General features: G+C 30.7%; 4 protein-coding genes and 1 long non-coding RNA gene across 5 annotated transcripts in view; 2 read left to right on the forward strand and 3 right to left on the reverse strand.

Moving 5' to 3' along the window:
• Nucleotides 1–3,040: 3,040 nt before the first annotated feature.
• On the reverse strand, nt 3,041–5,958 carry LOC139503577 (uncharacterized). The gene is made up of 3 exons (XR_011659132.1): nt 5,937–5,958; nt 3,643–3,753; nt 3,041–3,066 (listed from the first exon to the last, which is right to left on the reverse strand). It is a non-coding gene; the product is annotated as an uncharacterized lncRNA (long non-coding RNA).
• Nucleotides 5,959–9,728: 3,770 nt separating this feature from the next.
• On the forward strand, nt 9,729–13,566 carry LOC139504243 (uncharacterized). The gene is made up of 4 exons (XM_071294309.1): nt 9,729–10,387; nt 11,213–11,293; nt 11,672–11,792; nt 12,654–13,566. The coding sequence occupies exons 1-4, from the start codon at nt 9,834–9,836 to the stop codon at nt 13,479–13,481; spliced, it is 1,584 nt and encodes a 527-aa protein (XP_071150410.1). The 5' UTR covers nt 9,729–9,833; the 3' UTR covers nt 13,482–13,566.
• Nucleotides 13,567–13,940: 374 nt separating this feature from the next.
• Nucleotides 13,941–15,428, reverse strand: LOC139503576 (uncharacterized). The gene is made up of 2 exons (XM_071293375.1): nt 15,334–15,428; nt 13,941–14,702 (listed from the first exon to the last, which is right to left on the reverse strand). The coding sequence occupies exons 1-2, from the start codon at nt 15,424–15,426 to the stop codon at nt 13,941–13,943; spliced, it is 855 nt and encodes a 284-aa protein (XP_071149476.1). The 5' UTR covers nt 15,427–15,428.
• Nucleotides 15,429–15,531: 103 nt separating this feature from the next.
• LOC139504244 (uncharacterized) lies at nt 15,532–16,825 on the reverse strand. The gene is made up of 3 exons (XM_071294311.1): nt 16,381–16,825; nt 15,902–16,096; nt 15,532–15,539 (listed from the first exon to the last, which is right to left on the reverse strand). Exons 1-3 carry the CDS (start codon nt 16,823–16,825, stop codon nt 15,532–15,534), a joined length of 648 nt encoding a protein of 215 aa, XP_071150412.1.
• A 3,942-nt stretch (nt 16,826–20,767) lies between these two features.
• Nucleotides 20,768–22,049, forward strand: part of LOC139504245 (transient receptor potential cation channel subfamily M member-like 2) — a 39,544-nt gene continuing 38,262 nt past the window's right edge. The window contains exon 1 of the mRNA XM_071294312.1: nt 20,768–20,854. The gene's annotated coding sequence lies outside the window, so the exon portion shown is untranslated. The remainder of the gene's footprint in view (nt 20,855–22,049) is intronic.

Consider the following 22,049-nt stretch of genomic DNA (forward strand, 5'->3'; position numbering starts at 1 on the left):
ACACAATGATGGCAAAGTAAAGGATTGTTGTAAACTTGTCATAAAGGTAGAATCTTTGGTCGGCTTTGGGATCATACCCGGTCCACTATTGTCTACGTGTAAGTTTAATGTAACAACCTGAACATCTCTTGAAAAAGAGTAGACTTAAACTGAAAGAAGTTATGATGCTTCTGATGTTACCTTTCGACGATGTCACATTACAAAATAAAATTACATGTGTTAAAGACTACTAAAATTTGTACATTTCTGTTTTTACTTGATCGATAACAGATTTTTTGACTGACCTATCGTGCAATTTTAGACATAAATTTTTCAGTTTTTGAAACTGAACATATTTGAGGTAAGAAAGAATTATAATAACTAGTCAATCAAGAGATTAACCATATATAAAGAAGTTGAATTAGCAAACATTTTGATAAAAAAAAACAGACAACATAAACCATCTAGGTTCTATTTGAAACTGACGAACATTTCATTTTTTATTTTAGTTGGTTAAATCCAATCCACTAATGGTTATTTCCGAAAGAAAAAAAACAACCATATCAGAATGCGTTCAGCAAGTACCATACCTATTCCTGTAAAAAAAAAGATCATTTCAATAGTTCATTTAGCATTAAGCTATTTACATATCCAAATGCACACCTGAAGCATTGCAAAGTAAACCGCCAAGCATATCCGTTATGTAATAATGTATCTTGAAAGGCTACATTGATCAGGTTTGATAATGTAAACCAACGAGCGATGAATATGAGACTTTTTGTAACAAAATAATGCGATTAAAATTGTCGTACAAAGCAAGATTTGCTTTTCTTTTGTTCTACATCAAGTAAATCAGAAAAGTCATAACATTAAATAGCCGAGAAGTGGTCTTGAAAGGGTAAAACGTAAAATAAAGTATGAGTTGGTTAATAGTAATAGTGTAATCATATTAATAACCAAATTAACTATCCAAAAAAATGGATAATTAATGCAGAAATCGAAAACATAGCCACTGTAAGATGTTTGCATTCAAGAATTACATTTAAATAGTTTGTAGGGGTTTCTGTCTCTATGTTTTTATCAAGTTTTTGCCTTTCGATCATTTGATGTCATATTATGGTAATTTTTAAACTTCTTATTAAGTTCAATATTGTATATTTCACCTTCAGCATGTTACGATACATTGAGTGGATCGTGCCTTCTTCATTCTTATATCAGTGAGTGTTAACTTCTCACAATTCCTAGTGAACATAAAGCAACGATAACTGCCGACAATAGAATGTCGGATTGTTTTTATGTATAAGTGCTACAAACTTCTAATTGTTCACTTCCCATTTTCTAATAGTTACCTACTATCTGTAAATCGTATGCCGTTTATGTGTTTTGTGCTTTACGTTTCAACCACATAAGTTATATGAAAGGGTGTGCCTCTTAAAAAAAAAGCTGCGTCAACACGGATATGGAATCAGAAGGAAGGAAATCAACAGAACATAAGTGTATGACGATTATCTGATATTTTTGTCTCACTATACATGCGACACTTTTCATGGTCTCAATCATTATATACCAGAATAGTCATTTGGCTATAACATTAAAGACTCTGCCTTCAACCGGATGTGATATATTGACAACGACTCTGTCATCACCAAAATGGTATATATTGACTGAGTGTTGCTTTGCATTTCGAGTATGTATCAACATCTAGTCAATCTTACACTGTCATAGCACGGGTGTTATCCTAATGCTTATATAAAAAGATGAAGTATGATTGCCAATGAGACAACTATTCACAAAAGACCAAAATGACACAAACATTAACAACTATAGGTCACCGTACGACCTTTAACAATGAGCAAAGCCCATACCGCATAGTAAGGTATACACGGCCCCGATAAGACATGTAAAACAATTCAAACGAGAAAACTAACGGTCTTATTTATGTAAAAAAAATAACAAAAAACGCGTGATCCCAACCCTTCCCTTAACATTGGACAGTGGTATAACAGTACAACATAAGAACGAACTATAAATATCAGTTGGAAAAGGCTTAAATCATCAGATAGACAAAAAATACAAGTAAGCGTGGCCGGGTACTTATACATATCGACACAAAAAGACACAATGCACACATCTGAGAGTACTCGATGTTATCTGACAGCTAGTTCAAAGCCACTAATAACTAATAAAAAAGTCATGCATCTAAGACCAACTAATCAATCCGTACACATCCAACATCCAATGGAGAACGTGTAAAGACGCCATAAACAGTCAGGGAAACACATGACCTTGTACAATGCCAAGTTACAGGTATCGACAGATTGTAGATCCATGAATATGTATATGTATATAACATACTAGTAATATTTAGTTACCTTTTAATCCATTAATATTGATACCAATAAAAACAATATTCAAGTATCGTATTACAGTGTTGAATAGGTAACCTTTTAGAATAAGTTTATTTCAAAGAGCGACAAGTTTACATGGATCATTTCTAAATATCCGGGCACGGCATGAGGATGTGCTAACCCGTTTGAAATAAGTTTTCTACAGGTACAACCAAACCTCAAAACCAAATCTTTATATCTATGGAAAAAATATGTTGCATTTACTACTTTACGCCATCACGAGTTGGGTGACCGTTATGGAATACCCGTTTCACAAATGATATCGGATATGTTACTTACATCGTAACTACAGTCCCCTTCCTTTTCATGAATGTGATACACCGAATTAGACTATTTATGGAAATTCTAGAACAAGAGCAACACGACGGTTGCCACATGTGGATCAGGATCTGCTCACCCTTTACAGAGCACCTGCGATCAACCCTAGTTTCTTGTGGGGTTCGTGTTGCTTATTCTTTAGTTTTCTAGGTTGTGTCAAGAGTACTATTGTCTGTCTGTTTGTCTTATTCATTTTTAGCTTTGACGTTGTTATTTTTTTTTTTTAGTTTATTTTCGATATATGATTTTGAGTGTCCCTCTGGTGTCTCTCCTTTTTTGTAATAGTTTAAGTTATAATGAACGTAATGCAAAGAAATACAAAAAATCTAGCTCACCTCGTTCAAAACGCCTCTTTTACTCCCTGCAAACAGAATCATAAAAATATTTTGTTAAGGAAAGCTATTAAAGAAGTGCATCTACGTTAAAAAAAAAAAGAAAAATCGAATTATCACAAACTCATGATGATTAGTCCAAAATATATTAAAACAAGAGAGAAGAAACTTAGCCAAACTTAATAATTCCACAAGGCTCTCTCGTTTTTAATAAAATGTTTAATCACTAATTACAAAATCACAGGAAATATATTCTAAGTAGTGCTTGTTATACAGTATCAAAACTTCATTGAAAAGTATTATGCAAAATAATAAGAGTCGTATATTTTTTTCAAACGATAGTTGTTTTTCATTTTTTTATATAAATAAAATATGATTTTCGTTTGCACTGTTTTACATTGTCATTTCGAGGCCTATTGTAGCTCACTATGTGGTATGGATTTTGCTCATTGTTGTGGGCAATACGGTGATCTATAGTTGGTCTTTTTTGGAGAATTGGCTGATTGACAATCCTACCATATTTAAAAAAAATAAAAAATAAAACTTTGGGGCACGGAATTCATTTTACTGCTACAATACACAATTGTAAAACAATAAGATTTCACCTGATATGGGTGTACATTCACAAATCACACGGTTGTTCTTGAAATCATCTGCTGTACACTGACGGACTTCCTGTCCGGTTGGACACCTAATAAAGCATCTGCTGCAAGATCCTAAAAGGATATATTACTTAATGTAATAGGAAAAACATTATATATTCTAATTCTACATTTAATTTGAAATTCAAATAACGTCACCAATGTGTATGACATCGGTTCAAAATTTTTGTATAGGATTATAGATTTCTAGAGGTTATTGATGTGAAAACCGGGGAGATTAAGTTTTTGAGTAAGATTCCCGGTTTTCACATCAATATCATATAGAAAAAAAAACGTGTTTCATCCTTATTATTCTTCAGCCAAAGATACACGACTATTAATGTACATAATTTGTTTGATGGCTGCTGTATTTACCACCAAAGGCACAATGGCATGTCGTAACTAAGGCATACGCCGCCATCTTGACTTTCTAAAAATACACAAATGTCCGATAAATACAACAGAATCTAAAATGAAATAGCACCTACCCTCTACATTTTTCGAAAATTAATTATTATCCGAAATTGAAGCGTACACGTAACGAAATAATCTATCCCTTAACAATTTTTATTGGTATGCCGTCGTGTTTTGCTGTTACGTAAATTTGCCAAACCTTCATGAAATTTTGCGAAATTTTATATGAGTTTCATTTGCATACATTTTCGAAGCTTTAGTACATTTATTTTATGTTTTTGTGTTATTTATGCATAAAATATAAACAACTGTTATGCAAGTGTTTTATAATCTCAACTTGTTCAAAATCCCAATACCCCTGCAAGACTATATATGCACATGAATAGATTACGAAAGCAGTTTCGGAAACATGGTTTATCGAAGTAAAAACCAACAAAAAAAATCTAATTGACAAATCCAATTAAAGTAATTATAGATGGGCAATAGATATAAGACTATTATGAAAAAAATACTAACAAACACAGAAGACATATGACAGTTTTAAAAATGTGTGATACAACGTTATTTTCTGTCCATTCAATAAACATATAGAAAACAAGATGTAATGATAAGTTCCGCTGACACGTCGCAGTTAACTAAATTTGCGACCAACAAATCACTGATTGATGCCGTTGAGGCGTAAACGATCAAAACAGTTATCTCTTATGTGTGACATCAATATTCTGAAATTCTAATTATTTGGCATTTATATATAGCTCACAAACAGATGGTTTGATATAATTAAATGCACGCTAAAGTAAAATTGCACAGTAAATTTGAACCCTTAATTCGAGGAGTTTTTGTTTGTACGACATTCCATTATGGCATTTAGTTATGTATAGCTTTGTTATCAACGGAAATATTTTTAACAGTCGTTGAAGATATAACTTCAAAAACGCGGAGCACACTGGCATGTGCACAACATATTTTGTTTGTGCTTTTTGAAATAAAAAAAAGCAACATAACAGCAATTCCTTCCAATTTATTTTTTATAATAATTGCATTTTCGAATCATGATTAAATCGTTGATCACGTAACGGTCACATGATCGAATAATGCCTAGGAGCTGATGAACCAAATAGTCTCAAATCAAATGTCAAATTACCTCCATAAATATCCATTTATTTCAGAGGATCATTATAAGTTGTTTATTTTGTTTGTTTGTTTTTTTGCATTTTTTTTGTGAATGTTTACACCCAAACAATGAAAATTCAATGAAGGTGTATCAACATAGATCTGAACTATTGTTTGTCAACCTTACCTGTAACGATAGTAGCGCTTCCTTTGTTTTTTACAAACAGAAAAGAAACCAACTAATACAGATATTTTATTTGTAACCAGAAGAAAGAATCATGGAACTTGTATTTTATACTTAATGAATCAATATTAATGAAGTCCTTTAAACTTTGTTTTCTGAAACAGATGATATGCAAATCTGTTGATAACTTCTTCTTTTCTTTGTATTGAGACATTTTTTGTAGCAAAGATCTTTAGCTAATTGCAGGATGTATTTTATTCGTGTATTGACAACAATTATATATCGAATGTGTTTCTAGAATAATGAACATATCCTTACAGTTTTCTTTTTCGATTTATTGTGTGGTTCTTATTCTTTGAATTTTTTAAATATGTTTCAAAGAGTTGAGGTTAGTATTATGTCATTTTTTGAAAATTCAACGAACAAAACAATTTGGTTCAGTTGTAAGGTACCTTCTTTTCATTTTACCATTAGCTTTTTTTAAGTAATCAAAATAGTACATTATAAACCTCCTGCGAAATTAGTTTTTCTTTTGTAAATATCTTACCTTCATTACGCTTCTCTGTGCTGAAAAAGGTGAATCATTTGTCAATAACAATTGAAAAAAAATCGCGATGAAAATTGAACGCATCTTTGAGTCATCAGTTGACGATAGGTCAGTAACTGGTTGTTCAGCATTTGCTTTTTTATAATGGTTTCCCGTGTCTCTGTTTTATTATATAGATGAGAACCTTTGTACTTTTATTGAGTTTTCACAATAAAGATGTTGGGCCCTTAATAGTTTGCTGTTCGTTGTCAAACAAGGCTCCGTGATAAGAGTCATAGTTTGACCGATTATAGTTTATTTTTTTCACTTTGTGACTAAAATGGAGATATATCTCATTGTCAATATAGGCAACAGTAATATACCGCTGTTCGAAATTCATAAATCGATTGAAAAGAAACAAATCTGGGTTACAAACTAAAACTGAGGGAAACGCATCAAATATAAGAGAACTACGACACAACAGAAACAAAAAAAATAAAATTGACCACACACAGAAACGAACTATAATATGGCAATGACCATTTTAAAACCACATCTACTTATTTCTATATCTGAAGGAGTTAAACAAAGTAAGTATATTTTGATAGATATTACATCATGTGACTTTTTATGTTGTAGTGAAACACTATTGTTTTATATTAGTGTGATGATTAGTTCCTTTTAAAGCTTCAAATGTTTGTATAGTGATTTGTAGCTACAAAATCCCCGTGTTAAAAGTGTCTAAATAAGTTGTGCAGTTGTCATACAAAATAGATATGTACCTAGCTATAAAATCAGATTCATTCACCTCATTTTTTTCATTAGAAAATGCCTGTACAAATACAGGAACATCTCAGTTGTTATCCATACATGTAATGTGTTTGAGCTTTTGATTTGCAATTTGTTAAAGTACTTTCTTTCATTTCGAATTTTCCCTGAAAATCTTTTTTTTGTGATTGTACGGTTAAAAAATATTTAAATAAATATATATATAAAAAATATTATATGGAATCTTAAAAATTTTGATGAAATGTTTTGTTCTGCTATTACAATTAACAAGTATAAGACAATTTAAAAGATAAATGTCATGTGGGATACACTGGCTGTCAATTTTCAAGATATAAACCCTGTCATCAGGATAACAAACAGAACAATAACCTATATCATATGTCCGTTCAAAATATACAGATATATTTTAATTTATATTTTCAGACTTTTTCTTTTTAATTTTCTTAATTAAGTTTTAATGTAAGTTCAATTAGGATCCAAAAATAAAAATATTAACACGCATCACAGTTATACAAAAAAATATGACTGAAATATTCAATGAAACATACAAATAAATCTACACAAAAACACGAACAAAAAAGTTGAGGTCAATTTTACTCAAAGTGTTAATACACAATAGCTGATTACATACACATTTTAAGAGGAAGAGGAGGTAAATTTTCGTAAATTGATCATATACAAACAAGGAGGCGTTGATATGTTTCTGTAGTTGATAGTACATACCGTAATACATTCAATTCAAAGAGTTAACAAAATGGAAAACATAAATGACAGGATCGAACTTCCTCACCAACTTTACCAAGGACGTTCGAATTAAACAAACCGAAAGTGGGATATATGCATTTCGCATCACGTCAAAATGAAGGAGCTACAGATACCTGAGGAACATTCAATCTTGTAATTTGAAAAAAAAACCGATAAATTAACACAATGGCTAGCAATGAAAAATGACAAAAAGACGAACAATAGTACGCAAAACACATCATAGAAAAAAAAGAATAAATAACACGAACCCCCAAACTATTGGATTGATCTTGATAGGTTATCAGATCCTGCCCGACATGTGCCATCTGTCGTGTTGCTCATGAGAGAACAAATTTTGTTATAAGTAAAATTCGATATTTCACATTCGTGCAAATGCGACAGGCTGTGGTGACATTGAGACGGTATCAAAAGTCATACAAATAAGCGAAACATTATATCAAGAACACAAAAAAAAAAGAAATATGTAAAGTTAATTTAAAAAGATACATCATTTACCCAAACATGAAATCTATAACTCACAAACACACACCATTTAATGTTAAACATATATTCTGTGTAACTGATTGGGTATATACATTATGATTCAAGACTAATAAATGTTCATACCTTGCATTCAGTAAACTTTTACAAAGCACCTAAAATGCAGAACATATATTGCATCTTATTATATGCTTTAAGGTGGTACCAAAAATTTCACTAAGATAGTTTGGTTTGTTTAATTTACATAAAATCTTAACAAAGTATTTACTTTGACCTTTTGACAAAATATTGTCTTTTCCCCAACATAATTCTAGTGTACATGTTTCATACATTTTTGAAATTCATTTGTTCAGGTCTCACAATTTTTGAAATAAAAAAAAAAAATTTTAATGTGTCTTTGAAAACATCATTTCATTTATTGATTTGCTTTTAATTGACAATTATCATTTACTAGACGTTTTTGTTTTAAACAGACTACTCAGCGTTAGATCGTTTCTGAATCTTTCCAAAATTTTAATACATCGTTATCTAAGATATAACATCATACGTCAACTCTTAAAAAGACGGAAGTTATATCAAAAGGTATCAAAATTGTCAGACAAGTTGTAAATATTACAATCGAATAATCTTGACAAGACAATACAAAATTTTACATACCTGGGTTACAAGAACAACCATAACTGCTGAATACAGGAACCTGTTCATCATGTCTACAGATTGAATATTTTGTAGAATGATTTGCTGAATCAATTTGTATACTTTTATACCGAAAAGTGTTTTTTTTCAACTGCCAAACATGCCAACCACTGGAAGCAAAAATAGTATAACAAGATAAAATTTCCTTCGGCTTAAATAGTTTATTTTCTGCATTACACAATGCGATGAAAAATACGTTATTGATGTAAAAAGCTTTGGAGGCATAACAATGACATACCATTGATTTTAATTTTTTTTTTTTTACTTTTAAAAAAAATTAGTATAACAACTGTTACAAAACAAGGCTTATTTGCACTAAGGCAGTTGTTCATTATTAATATAATAGTTTTAAACTTGTTATGGATGTTTTCAATATAATTTATCTTTTTTTTGTTTTTCTTACATTTTTAAAATGCTGGCATTTATTTGTGTTTTTGTACTTGTTGCATGTATGTGTAGTAAATAATTGGTTGTTAATTTGTAAAATAAAAGTGGATATAAAAGTTAACATTATTCAGATACTTCTATATGAAGATTAATATGTCAAGTAAAAACTGATACTGAACTGATAGAATTTAAAAACAAAATTACGTGTAGTAATAAAACAAGTTTGGTGAAACCATTATTTCTTATTTCATTTCTTAAAACATATTACAAATCATCTTCTCAAAATATATTTTGAAAGTCTACATCACTGATTTCTTTTTATGCACACCAATCTGCTTTTTTCATGAACAAACTTACCAAGTTAAAACAGTTTTTAACGACTTTTTGTTTAGAATATAACACAACTACTGATATGTTTTATTATATGTTTTGAAAAAAGCATAGTCAAATCCACATTTTCAAGTATTAGAAAATTCTATCACATAAAAATGTATTCATTTAATCTACCTTAAAATCTCAATGTAGAATTCGGTTGGTAAGTTTTTTCGGGTTTTTCAGAATATAGAAATAGAAAGTTTGAATAAGCCTGACGATCTTCAATTTAGTATGAAACTGTAACTAAGTAATGCTTTATATGCGATATAGTATTGCATTTCATTGTTGAAAACACCGGCGATTAGTGAAGACAACAATATACCTTTTTCGTATTGTTTGTTCCGTTAGACCGTTCCGTCTTTTTTTCCCGCTTTTACATAACTTGTATCACGTGACACCCGACATCGTTTGTTTATTGACAACAAGATGGACGGCGCCAGATTCAATGCCTTTAAAGTTCCTCAGTTGCAGGAATATCTCAAAGAACGGGGTATAAGTGTTACTAATATTAACAAACTGAAACTAACCAAGTTATGTGAGGCCGTGGATAAGCTAAATTTACCATTGGATCCAGATATGAGAAAAAATGAATCAGTAACCAGTGTTAAGCATAATTTAGAACAATTGTACGGGTTTTGTGATCCTTTTAGCCTTGACGGGTATACGTCAGACTTATCGTTTATTCCAAGCTTTAGCTTGTATGACCTTTTTAACTATCTGATTCATAGTACTGCTAGCTATGACCGACGAAAATTAAAGGCCTACAAATCCAGTGAGGACTACAGACTTTATTTTGATCGGTATGTAGAGGAGTTACAATATACAGAAGTGCCAAGTCGGGACATATGTGTTTTCAATGCCAAAGTCAAACCTACACAGAAAGACAAGACATATCTAAACAAGGCAACATATGATGTGTGGGTCATCATGGACAAGAAAAATGGAGAGGTTAAAACTGCCTACTGTACATGCATTGGCGGGTAACTATACATACATGTATATATTATTAGGAGAAAAATATAGCATTTGTTTTGGAACCTGATTGTTTGTAAAAAATTGGCAAATTAATATTTATAATTGTTGATCTCTCTCTAATTAATGATTGACTCTAGCATGTTTAGGGTTAAACAGAAAAAAATGACAAATTTTAATGTACTTGCATAACTCAGTTATTTTGTACATGTACAATGTATGTACCAATGAACATATAGATACAGACAAACCTATATATATGCACCTGGGATTCTTTATGACATGGCCTCTGACTACATGAAATTTCTATCAAGCGATACACTGATTCTATAAGAGGGAAACATTATAAATTCTTGTCAACTTTTCATTAGTGTACATACATGTATTGTGTGAGCAAATAAAGAAAAGGAATAGCAAGTGCTATGAAATTACAACGACAATATTTGGAAATCTCTTAGTTCTCTAGGCTTAACTTTGACTCTTAAATATTACAAAGTGACCTCATTACTAGTTGGTTAGAGAGAAGCTGGACTTTGCTAGTGTATTTATTTTTTGTTTAATGTATATAGTGCTAGACAATGAACTGAAAAACAAGAAATCACAAATTAAAAAAAAATAACAACAAAAAAATAAGACTTAAAATTACCTTCTAAACAATTTAATACTTATAATACACATGTACAATGCATACATAATCATTGCAAGAAAATTAACATGTTTTAATATCACATTATGATTATTCCTTATAATAACTTTCAGGGCAGATGGTGCTTGTAGGCATGTTGGAGCCACTTTGTATGAAATAGAAGCATTTGAGGTTAAATCTGTAACAGATGGAGAAAACCAATGGAAAAAAGGCCAAGAAGCCATGACTGTCCAGTCCCAATTAAACAGATGAAAATAATGAAAGCAAGGTATGCGTCATTAATTTTAGGGGTTGAAACTAGACAGATATTATATGATTTTTCATTTCATGAACCCATTTTGCTGGATTTTATATACTGATCCCTAAAAAAACCAACATTGAAATAGTTAACCATTGATTGTGAAGGACAAAAGACCTAAATAATTAATAATGTCCATTATTTATTAAATCTATTCTGTATTATCATCACTTTGTGTTAAAAATGATAAGAAATGTAACCTGAATTACTTAATGAGTTTAATATTGTGGCTTTGATAACAATTTTCTCCTTTGCACTCATACCGCATCTTATTTATATTGATCAACATATTTTCAGTATCAAATTCTTAACTAGAATTGTATAGTTTGCTTTTTTTTTTAATTACAGGTACAATGAAGAACCTACCATGGATTTCAGTGGCCTACAAAACTTTGACCCCAGAAGTGTGGATCAGAGGGCAAGTTACAACTTGGAAAGAATTCAAGCTATAGCAAGAGACCTTAAAAAGGTATACACATTACTATGTTTTTAGTTTGGTATTAATGTCAAAAGACAAAATTACATGTATAAAAGCCTCACATGTAAACTTTCATTTGACTTTGTTCAAATGAATTTTAATACTATTAACTTAGGTATTCTATAACCCTTACATGTCTTCAGTAATTAAGTACTATGCCAAAAGAAAATATTTCAAAGGAAACACATATTTTCATCAAACTATGAAACTTGTGATCTACATAAATTTGTTTTTCTAGGAGTTGTGCCCCTTTGACCTTATAATTTTGGCCTTAAACTATTACTTTAAGTTTGTCAATTGAACCTTTCTGAAACAACACAGCATAATTACATAAAACTTTTTACATAATAAGGATATGCTATGTATACATTTGTATATAATAATGACAGGAAATTGTGATTAAACTAGGAGTTATATCATTAAGAATTTAGTTTGTAGGTCCATGTATACACTTTCAATTAATTTAAGTTTGTTCCTATATTTTGCATTGATGTTAATTGTAACTTTAGATATAGGAAGATGTGGTGTGAGTGCCAATGAGACAACTCTCCATCCAAATAACAATTTAAAAAAGTAAACCATTATAGGTCAATGTACGGCCTTCAACACAGAGCCTTGGCTCACACTGAACAACAAGCTATTAAGGGCCCCAAAAAATTACTAGTGTAAAACCATTCAAACGGGAAAACCAACTGTCTAATCTATATAAAAAAACAATTTGCATATTTATGATTACGGCCACAGAAACCAATGTGAACTTTTGAAACTTAAATCATCATCTGTACTTATTTATTTCTTCTTAAAAACAATGTAAATATTGTATAAATGTATTTTCTATATACTGTATTTCAGATATCTCCAAATTTGCAGGAACTTGACATTTTAGGAGACCCTAATGATCATGTAGAGGAAGTGAATAACATTGATTTAAATTGTGATAACTTGATAGTACATAAAAGAGTAATGGACCAATTGAACAACAATGATGACATAGGTTCTATTGCAGATACATTAAAATACAGTTCTGGTGATATTGATTTGATAGAAATGAACACACGTGGACAATCAAATAATGATTTGTGGTTTGCAATGAGAAAAGGTATTATTACCGCGTCAAATTTTGAGAAAGTTTTAAACGCTGTCCAAAGAGACCGATGCCCTCCTTCACTTTTGAAACAGTTAATGGGGGAATACAGCAATGCTTCTTCAGCTTCTTTAGATTGGGGTCGAAAAAAGGAAGAAACAGCTTTACACTTGTATATGAAAGTAAATAAGAAAGCACATCAAAAAGCTTGTATGCAGAACAAGGGATTACTGCTGTATGAGATCATGCCATACATTGGGTGGTCGGTAGATGGCATTTTCACATGCAAATGTCACACTTCAAAAGTTATTGAAGTGAAATGTCCATATTCAGCACGCTTTGACAACCCAAAGGATGTGGCAGAAGATAAATCTCATAAGAATGATTATTACCATCAAATACAAGGACAAATGGGTATTTATGGACTTGACAAATGTGACCTAGTGATTTACACTACGAAAGGAATATGTGTAACAACTGTAGACTTTGACCCAATTTTTTTCAATAACATGGTGACAAAACTAGATAAATTTTATAGAGAACACTTACTTCCATATGCTATCAGTATTTGGAGAACATGTGACAACGAATTATAAATACAAATACTCATCACATTAGTCAAACATGTACAATTCTTCTTATTTATTTATGTAGACCTACTCCATAGATGGTGATTAACTATTGTTATGCTGTCCGTCTGTCCGTCCCACATTTCCCTTGAATTGCCTTTTATATCTTGGCAAGTCTAACAAAGGACACAGCATGATTAATGATCTTGGATAACAGTAAAACAAGAAGCCAGTGAATGAACTCAAGTTATATTGATTGAAGGATAAGGAGTTCTTTCTTCTTAAGACAACATACTACATACAAAAAATGTATGTTGTTTTCTTTTGTGTTAGGTTTCTGTATCATTAGTATTGGGAAAGTAGAAATAGGTGATAAGACATACAAATGCACAACTTGGATAATTGTCCCATTAGCAATCATAACATTTAATATTTTTATGTAAAAAGTAAACCATTTAGATAAAACAATTAACATGATTGATTTATTCATTTTACAAGCTGTTCATCCAAGTTGCATAACATTGCACATACTTTTACTACCTCACTGTAGATGGGCTTCATTCGCAAAGGAATTATTCCCTGTAAAATAGCAAAATTTTTTAACCTTCCAATGGCTCTCTCAACATGAATTCTTGCCCTTGCTATTCTGCGAGTCTTAGTGGTTGCATTACTGCACATCTGTTTGCCAAAAGAGAAAGGTGGAATGTTCAGTGTGCCACCTTTTAAAGCTAATTCCCCCCTTATTAAAAAACATCTGTCTGCCATAATATCATCGCCAAATTGTATGTTATCTAAAAATCCTGAATCTTGAACAATTTTTTTGTCAGAAATACTGCCAGTGAATAAATCAGATACGAAACTAAAAGTACCACTTGGAGTTATTCCCACTAGGCATTTGAATGTGTTGTGGTGTTTGTATTGTGAATAGGTTATTCGTTGTGCTGAAGGAAGACTTGGTCGTTGTGTGAAGAACTCTGTACAGTCAATGATACATATGGTTTTAGGGAAATACTTAAAACATTTGGGTAGTTTATTTCTTATTTGCTCCATAGATGGCCATCTAATAAGAAAATTTAACTCATGGCTCACTAAGTTGATCCAGGTGTTAAATATTCTACTGATACTACTTTCTGACATGCCAAACATATTCCCAAGTGACTTGGTATCGAAGCCCCTTCTTAAACGTATAAGTGTGATTGCTAGTTCCTCTTTGATAGTCAACATTCTCTTTGGACCAGGCTTCAATGTCTACAGAAAAGAAAAAAAACATTTCAAAATTTATACATTATGAATATATACAATGTACTGGCATCTTCTAATATATATGAAAGGTGCAAAATCAATGAAATAAATCATGTTTTTGTTTGTCAGTCAGTCTGTACAAATTTGATTATTACAAACAGAGTAGGTTACAGTGACCTGAATCAGTAATGTTTTATGACACGTCAAGCAAATCATTGATCAGCACCTCTACAAGAATACATATTTTCCTTCAATTTGAACTCTTTTTTAAAAACATTGAAAAATATACATGCATAGATCAGTTGTATCAAATATTAAACAGGTATATATAAAAAATAGATGTGGTATGAGACAACTCTCCACAAGAGACCAAAATGACACAGAAATTAACAACTATAGGTTATCGTACAGCCTTCAACAATGAGTGAAGTCCATACAGCATAGTATGGTGGTCACTTAAATTATTGTTTGAAATACAACATTAGCTACAATTAACAAATTGAGTGAGACAACTGTCAGAAAACCAAATAAAGTATAGGGAAGCTTAGCCTTATATCAGTACAATGGAATTTAACGTAGAGCTGCGAAGTGGAAATAATATGGCTGTTTTAACACAAATAAATCCATAGATATTTACCTCACTACTTTCCCTTTCATTTGTGTTAACACTGTTCCAGTAAACCATGTTTCTGGCTTTGTCCTGAAGAAAACTAAATAACCATGTGAACATGGCTAAAGACAATCCTGTAAAAAAAATCTGCTTTTGTAACTACCATATTGTAAATGAATATCTTGTTAGTTGCTTTTTTCACATTGAGGGAAAATCTTAAACTTACTAGCTCTCTAGAAGATGGTGTATATATCTTATATTTAAACATATTAAAATATAGGAAATCTGAATTTTATTAACTGTTTCGTCCCTGCCAAGGGTACTCGTCAGGTGGTTTTATATATAAATGTACAAATTGATTATTGGACATATATATATGTTGGCTGCCACGACAGTTATTAATATATTCATAGTACAGTGGTTCACTATACATTAATTAAAAGTGTTACAAATACAGAACTACTGATATAAGATAAGACTCTGTTATGATCTGATATGTATCTATTATTTTTTGTCTCAAATGTTAATGTCATGAAGATGAAATCAGTACTTGTAATTGACCTAACAAGCTTAGTACCTTGAATTTTTTTTTTACCTGTATAAAATTTGCACGTCTTGTCACTTTTGAATATATCGTCCATGATGGACTGCCTCTTAAACTCTCCCCTATCTTTAAAGCAACCATCACTGTATGGTGACATATCATCAAATGAAATCTCTGTCTGCACTGACACACTGTTTGTCTGTATTTTGACTTTTTGTTCCACAGGCTTTGTATAACTATGATCACCTGCAGGAAATGAAAGGCGAAACAATATCTTAGTCTCAAGTAGTTTTATATTTTTCACATGTTTAACGTATTGTACATATTCTATTAACTCACTAAACTGTACTTGTGTCAGACCCAAACAAGTAAATCAATTCAGAAAAGCATGCAACTTGGGTTACAGTCAATCCACCCCCCTTTTTTCTTCAGTTTGGTGTGATGACTTACAACATGAATGTATAATCAGTCAATGCCTTGCTATTTCAAAATATGTAAATATATATATATATATATATACCAGTCATTACCTTTCAATTCTTCACAGGAATGTGCTGTTGCCTGAAGAGGTTGGTCTGTTGGTGTGTTATTATCAACAGTAACATATGCCTGAACATCCATCCATACTTCAGTTTGAGTTTTAGTGGGCGTGGTCATGATGGTTTTGGTCATAGCTCTGTCAAAGGGAAGTTTCCTCGACTTGTGCACTACTTGATTTGATAGGGTTGCTATGGTTGGGTATGGATGCATGGCTGTAGGTCTTCCGTCAATAAAATGTTTGATACATACATAGGCATGTTTGTTGACATTAGCAACGGTGTAATTTTTCCTGCCACAAGCTTTTACCCACTGCAGAGTTTCTTGCATTCTTGTTTTTGGCTTCGGTATAGGGAAGAATTCAACTCCTGACATATGCGTTTTATCTTTGTACCGGTCATCGCTGTTGCATGTTCCCCAAACACAGCGTTTTACCATATTGTTTGTAACTTTGTTTATGTTTTCGCGGTTTAGGGACTTGTCGGGTATCACGTGACGTTGGCCGCTTACGTTGCGCATAACCGCTTACATCAAATATAATATGAAAGTCGACTATTGTAAATGTCTACCAGGTTTGATACGTGTTTAGTATGACAATAAAGTTTCTCTTCTGTACTTTTACTATTAATAAAAAATGATTTATTTTGTAAAACATATATCTCCACCTTACTATTTGCTTTTTTTTATTTTTTTCTGTTTTACTTTCTGCAATTATTTTAAATTTCAAATATGTAACTAGTGTTGCTTTTATTTGTTCACCCTTATTTTATTGATACTGTATTATCATGATTATGTTGCGTCATAGATGAAAACCATTTACGTTTAGGTATGTTCACTGTCATGACTATTGTCTTTATATGTCGTGTAAATGAGTTCGCCGTTTAATGTGTTATTCTATATTGTGTCTTTCAATAATGTGATGTAGTTATTTCGTGTAAGGCTTGATGTTGGTACCTATTAAAACGTTTAAACCAGCTGCATGTATTTGCTCCTGGCCCGAATCAGGAACCTGATATCCAGTAGTTGTCGTTTGTTTATTTGGTTCATTTAGTGTTTCTCGATTTTTATTTCTATATAGATCAGACAGATGCTGTCCTGTTTTAAGGGTTAAACACTAGTCATTTTGCAGGGACCTTTGTAGCGTACTCTTGGATGTGAGCCAAAGACTCCGTGTTGAGGACCGTACTTTAATTTTGATTGTTTTTCTTTTACAAATAACGACTCGATTGAAAAGTTGTCTCATATTTACTCATCATTTGCTCATACCACATCTTCGTATATCAATAAAACTAGCATGCAAGCATTCAACTTACAGATAATATTCAAACAGTATACGATTATCATAAATTCTGAACTTACTTCTGTATAGTATTAAGGTTGATTAATTGATGTTCATTTTTGTTACGATTATTTCTGTCAATGAAATACAATTTTGCATATCCTAACTGGAGTGTCATAAAGGCTTTAAAATTAAAAGTAAACCAAATGTATTTATCTCATATTTGAGATGTGTTTCTTTCTTTATACTTTTATATTTTCATTACCCTCTAGGTAGAACTTGAAAGTAAGCGCATTATTGACTTATTTTATAGTCTAGTTTTGATATCAAGTATAAGTTGTCAATGCAATATAAACTATTTGTTTTAGTTTGGTTTTTCTTGAATTTTATTTTGTGTGTGTTTATTTGTCTGTCTGTCTGTCTGTCTGTCTGTTTGTTTTGTGTTGTATTTTTATTTTTATTTTCAACAACATACAAAACAATATGTATATAACAAAGGCATATGACAAAACGCATGATGTCCCGAGAACTTTTGATTAGTTTTAAAAATGTAGTTTGAGGTATCTGAACAGTCGTAAAAACACATGCGATGTTGTTTTGCCTGAGAGAAAGTTTTACTGTGATAAAAAATAATAATGTCGTCAGCAATTTGTTTTATGTTATTCGAGGCAGACTGAATAATCATAATGATAAAGCATTGTCAAGTTGTATTGCCGGACAGCTATTTGTTAAATTGTTTCTAATTTTTATATCCAAGCTGTGATATAACTAGAAGAAAAATATATTTCTACCAATTTTCGTTTAAATATACAGCTTTGTCTCATTAACAAGGATTAGATTGAGTATTATCAATTTGTTCTTTCTCTCTCATCTAACACGTCCTTTTTATTTTGGTTTTCTTTTGTTTTCCTTTTAGGTAATTAAGTTTAAAGTATTCTTTTATTTTCATTTATTATTCATCATTAACTTATGTATTATTCTCTTGTAACAATCTTCACCCGTATTACAGAAATGTTTATGTACTCAAAAATATGTGTACTTCATTTTTTATCTGTAACACATTTTTTATCTTTAGTTTTTTTTCGTGAGGTAATTAGACTTCGATCATTCTTTGTCTTGTTTATCATCACCTTAAATTGTTACGGTCTTTATTCAGTATTATTTATTTATATATCCTTTCTCATCTTTCTTTTTTCTTGTTTTTTTTTGTGAGGTAATCAGAGTTCGATTATTCTTTTATAATATTTATTACTAACATTATTTTGTGTTGAATTATCTTGTAACAATCTTCAAATTGTATTTGAGAAACTGTGATCTACTCGAAAATATTAGTTTAATATTCTTCACTCAATGATAATGTATACTGTTATAAAACTATATGAAGAAAGAACATACTGTTAAAGTATGAATGGTACAAAAGCTAATACTTGAAGTGCACAGCGACACAACAATGGCGCTGCTTATTTTATTTAAACAGTCACACATGAACGTTTAATACATATATATATATATATATATATATACATATATGCATTTCCAGCTACACTATTCAAACAAACTAGTACATAAAAGAAAAACAACCGTACAGTAATATCAATCATATTGCATTACAAGTAAAAAGAAACCAAGAAATATCTAAATCAATCAAAATTTACCAATAAATATACATTGATTACTTTGGCTCTGACGTGCTGGTTATCCATAAAACCATTGTTACGGCTTGAAACTGACCGGACGTTTGGTACCATTGATAAAGGGAAAGAAAAACGAATATACTCAGATTTTCTGCGTTCAATCGTAAATTTTTTTTATCTTGTAATAGCCTTCAGTCTGTGATCTTTCCTCTAAGATAACTTTAGTTCAAAGATACAAATCAATGTCACTGCGCTGCCAAATAAAAGGCAAAATAGTATGTAATACTAGGAATTTATTCAAAAATAAATATAGAGGCCTAAACGTTTTAAACCTTTAATTGTATAGGTAAATCAGTTCCCCCCAAAAAAATATTTCGCAGTCTTCGGTTTCCATTTCTATGCATTTAAAGCGATATATCTATCACATCCTCAAATTACACAGCTTTACTTGTTTCATACTATGGAGATTGAATGATTTGATAAACAGCTTACACAGAGTGTACATATATATAATGCTCATTTATTTTAGTAAACGCAAAGGATGTGTTGCCTTTACAGAAGTTAAATAGTTATCAAAGGTACCAGGATTATAATTCAGTATACCAGACGCACTGTTCGTCTACATAAGACTAATTAGTGACGCCCATGTCAAAATATTAATAAGCCAAACAAGTACAAAGTTGACGAACATTGAGGATTCAAATGTCTATGCTTGTACATCTATTTCGTCGAATTCCAAAATAGATTTAACAAATTTCAATAACAATGTGTTTGATTATAACTCTATTTCAAATAAGTCTTAATCGGTCCTTCCAAAAGAATTCTAATGCTATGAAAAAAGGCAACATTAGCATAAGTTTATCTTTGTTAAGTTTCGTAACAAGCAATATCTTTGTTTCAACTTATGTTGGTTTATTATGGATTTTCGCTTGTTTGTTTCAAATAAAAAAGCTTTTATAAAGACTATTATATATTGTTGATATGTAAATAAGAGATACAAAGAAGCAGAAACAAATTAAGAGTTTATGTGCTTGTTTTCCAGGTATAAGCAATTGCAAAGATGGTGGGATATTTTTTTTCTTTAGATTTCATGACATTTCGCACTGACACAGTATTTATGTAACACAAAAAAAAAAAAAAACAATGAACACTATTACAAGGATTTTATAAGATTTTGAAATACTGATTTTCATAAAATGTATGTAATAAAGTTATTGAAAGAAAAGTAGGGGTAAGCAGTAAAAACGTCTTATTGGAAAAACATGAATAAAACCAGAGGATTTCGGATATCTGGTAAACATTAAAAAAAACCAAGAGAAGCGAATATCCTCAACCTTATTACTCTCTGTAATTATAATCTGTGTTTCTATCAGGTCATTATGATTCAAAACATTTAAGTGCGTGTGTAAGGGGTTTTAAATGATTTTTCGGTCATGGCTGATTCCTCCAGAAACAAACGACACACTATTCACGTAAATTTAAACGCATTAAAGGAGAGGACGTGACTTTGTGTATAAATAAGCTACTATAAAATGAAATAAGATACTCTAAAAGGTAAGTTTGTTTATTTGTAACATTATATCATTGAAATTAATTGAAAAAAAACCGGTGCTTTAATCTAAACAAAAAGTTCTGTCTAAAACCAGTAGTTAAAAATGATATTTGAGTGACACATATTCTTTTACAATTTCTAGTGTGATCACTATATATAATCATTCAATATACAGAATTTGTAAACGCTTTAATTTGCTGTTTTTCAATTAATAGAAATAATGTGATTATGCTTAGTTCTTATGAAATTGCATACAAACATGATCATAGTTTGTGTCTAAATGTAATATGTATTTAATTTTTACAAATAAAAGTTTTATTTTTCTCAAATCGAAATTCAGTAATTTAATAAAAAAGATCATCGTATGCCTATATTTAATAAGTATCTCAACTTGTATTTTAAGAATATTATTTTGTTTTATCTGAAATCTAAATGCAGTCATTTAAAACCTTATGTGTTTGTACTTTAGTCCTGCTGTCATCAGATAGCACATAAATGTCGTACCTTCCCGAAGGTTAGATATTATTGACTACTTTTGTCAATGCAATAACTGTATAATTTAATCTTAGTTATTTTGATTTTAAAGGTATTTTCTTTTTATTTGAAATCAAATACACTAACACATACAGTTTGTTAATCTATTTCTCAATTATGATCACTGTTTTGCAATATAAAAATTAATCGAGATTATATATAATTTTCTCCATGACAATACGATATATACAGGTAAAGAATTGCCACACTGTAACGTTACATTCATATTTGAATTTTTATGACACGATTTTATTCTCTGTATTATCAATCGTTGTTTACATTTATGAGCAGATAAAACACAAAATATGTGCCTTTGTTGAGTACAGGGTTTCCCCTGGGTCAATTTTTTTTTTCGCCACCTCCTTCGTCAAAACAATATATTTTTCGCCACTTTATAATTTTTTTCGCCAAGTAACATAAATATATTTTTCGATTAAAATTGATCTTTTTCTACCCCTAAAATGATTTAGCCCCATTGTGTCTAAGATCATTCTCTCAAACTGATTTTAGAGTTTACATTTTAAGGAATAAATTCTAAACATTAACTTTAAAACAACAGAATTTTTTTTTAACTTAAAATGGAAAAATATTCTTTGTATTTAAAATTTTTTTTTCTAAATAAGGGGGCCACTATACTTTTTATAAAGAGAAGATATAAGACCT

The sequence above is a fragment of the Mytilus edulis genome, chromosome 14 (genome assembly GCF_963676685.1).
Source record: "Mytilus edulis chromosome 14, xbMytEdul2.2, whole genome shotgun sequence".
In the NCBI taxonomy this organism is placed as follows: Eukaryota; Metazoa; Mollusca; class Bivalvia; order Mytilida; family Mytilidae; genus Mytilus; species Mytilus edulis.

Excerpts from the sequence above, each read along its gene's own strand:
- LOC139504243 (XM_071294309.1), top strand. The coding sequence starts at position 9,834 with ATGGACGGCGCCAGATTCAATGCCTTTAAAGTTCCTCAGTTGCAGGAA. Across the intron at positions 11,294-11,671 it reads ATGAAAATAATGAAAGCAAG|GTACAATGAAGAACCTACCA; the intron begins GTATGCGTCATT and ends TTTTAATTACAG. Across the intron at positions 11,793-12,653 it reads TAGCAAGAGACCTTAAAAAG|ATATCTCCAAATTTGCAGGA; the intron begins GTATACACATTA and ends ACTGTATTTCAG.
- LOC139503576 (XM_071293375.1), bottom strand. The coding sequence starts at position 15,426 with ATGTTCACATGGTTATTTAGTTTTCTTCAGGACAAAGCCAGAAACATG. Across the intron at positions 14,703-15,333 it reads ATGAAAGGGAAAGTAGTGAG|ACATTGAAGCCTGGTCCAAA; the intron begins GTAAATATCTAT and ends TCTTTTCTGTAG.
- LOC139504244 (XM_071294311.1), bottom strand. The coding sequence starts at position 16,825 with ATGGTAAAACGCTGTGTTTGGGGAACATGCAACAGCGATGACCGGTAC. Across the intron at positions 16,097-16,380 it reads TTCCTGTGAAGAATTGAAAG|GTGATCATAGTTATACAAAG; the intron begins GTAATGACTGGT and ends CATTTCCTGCAG.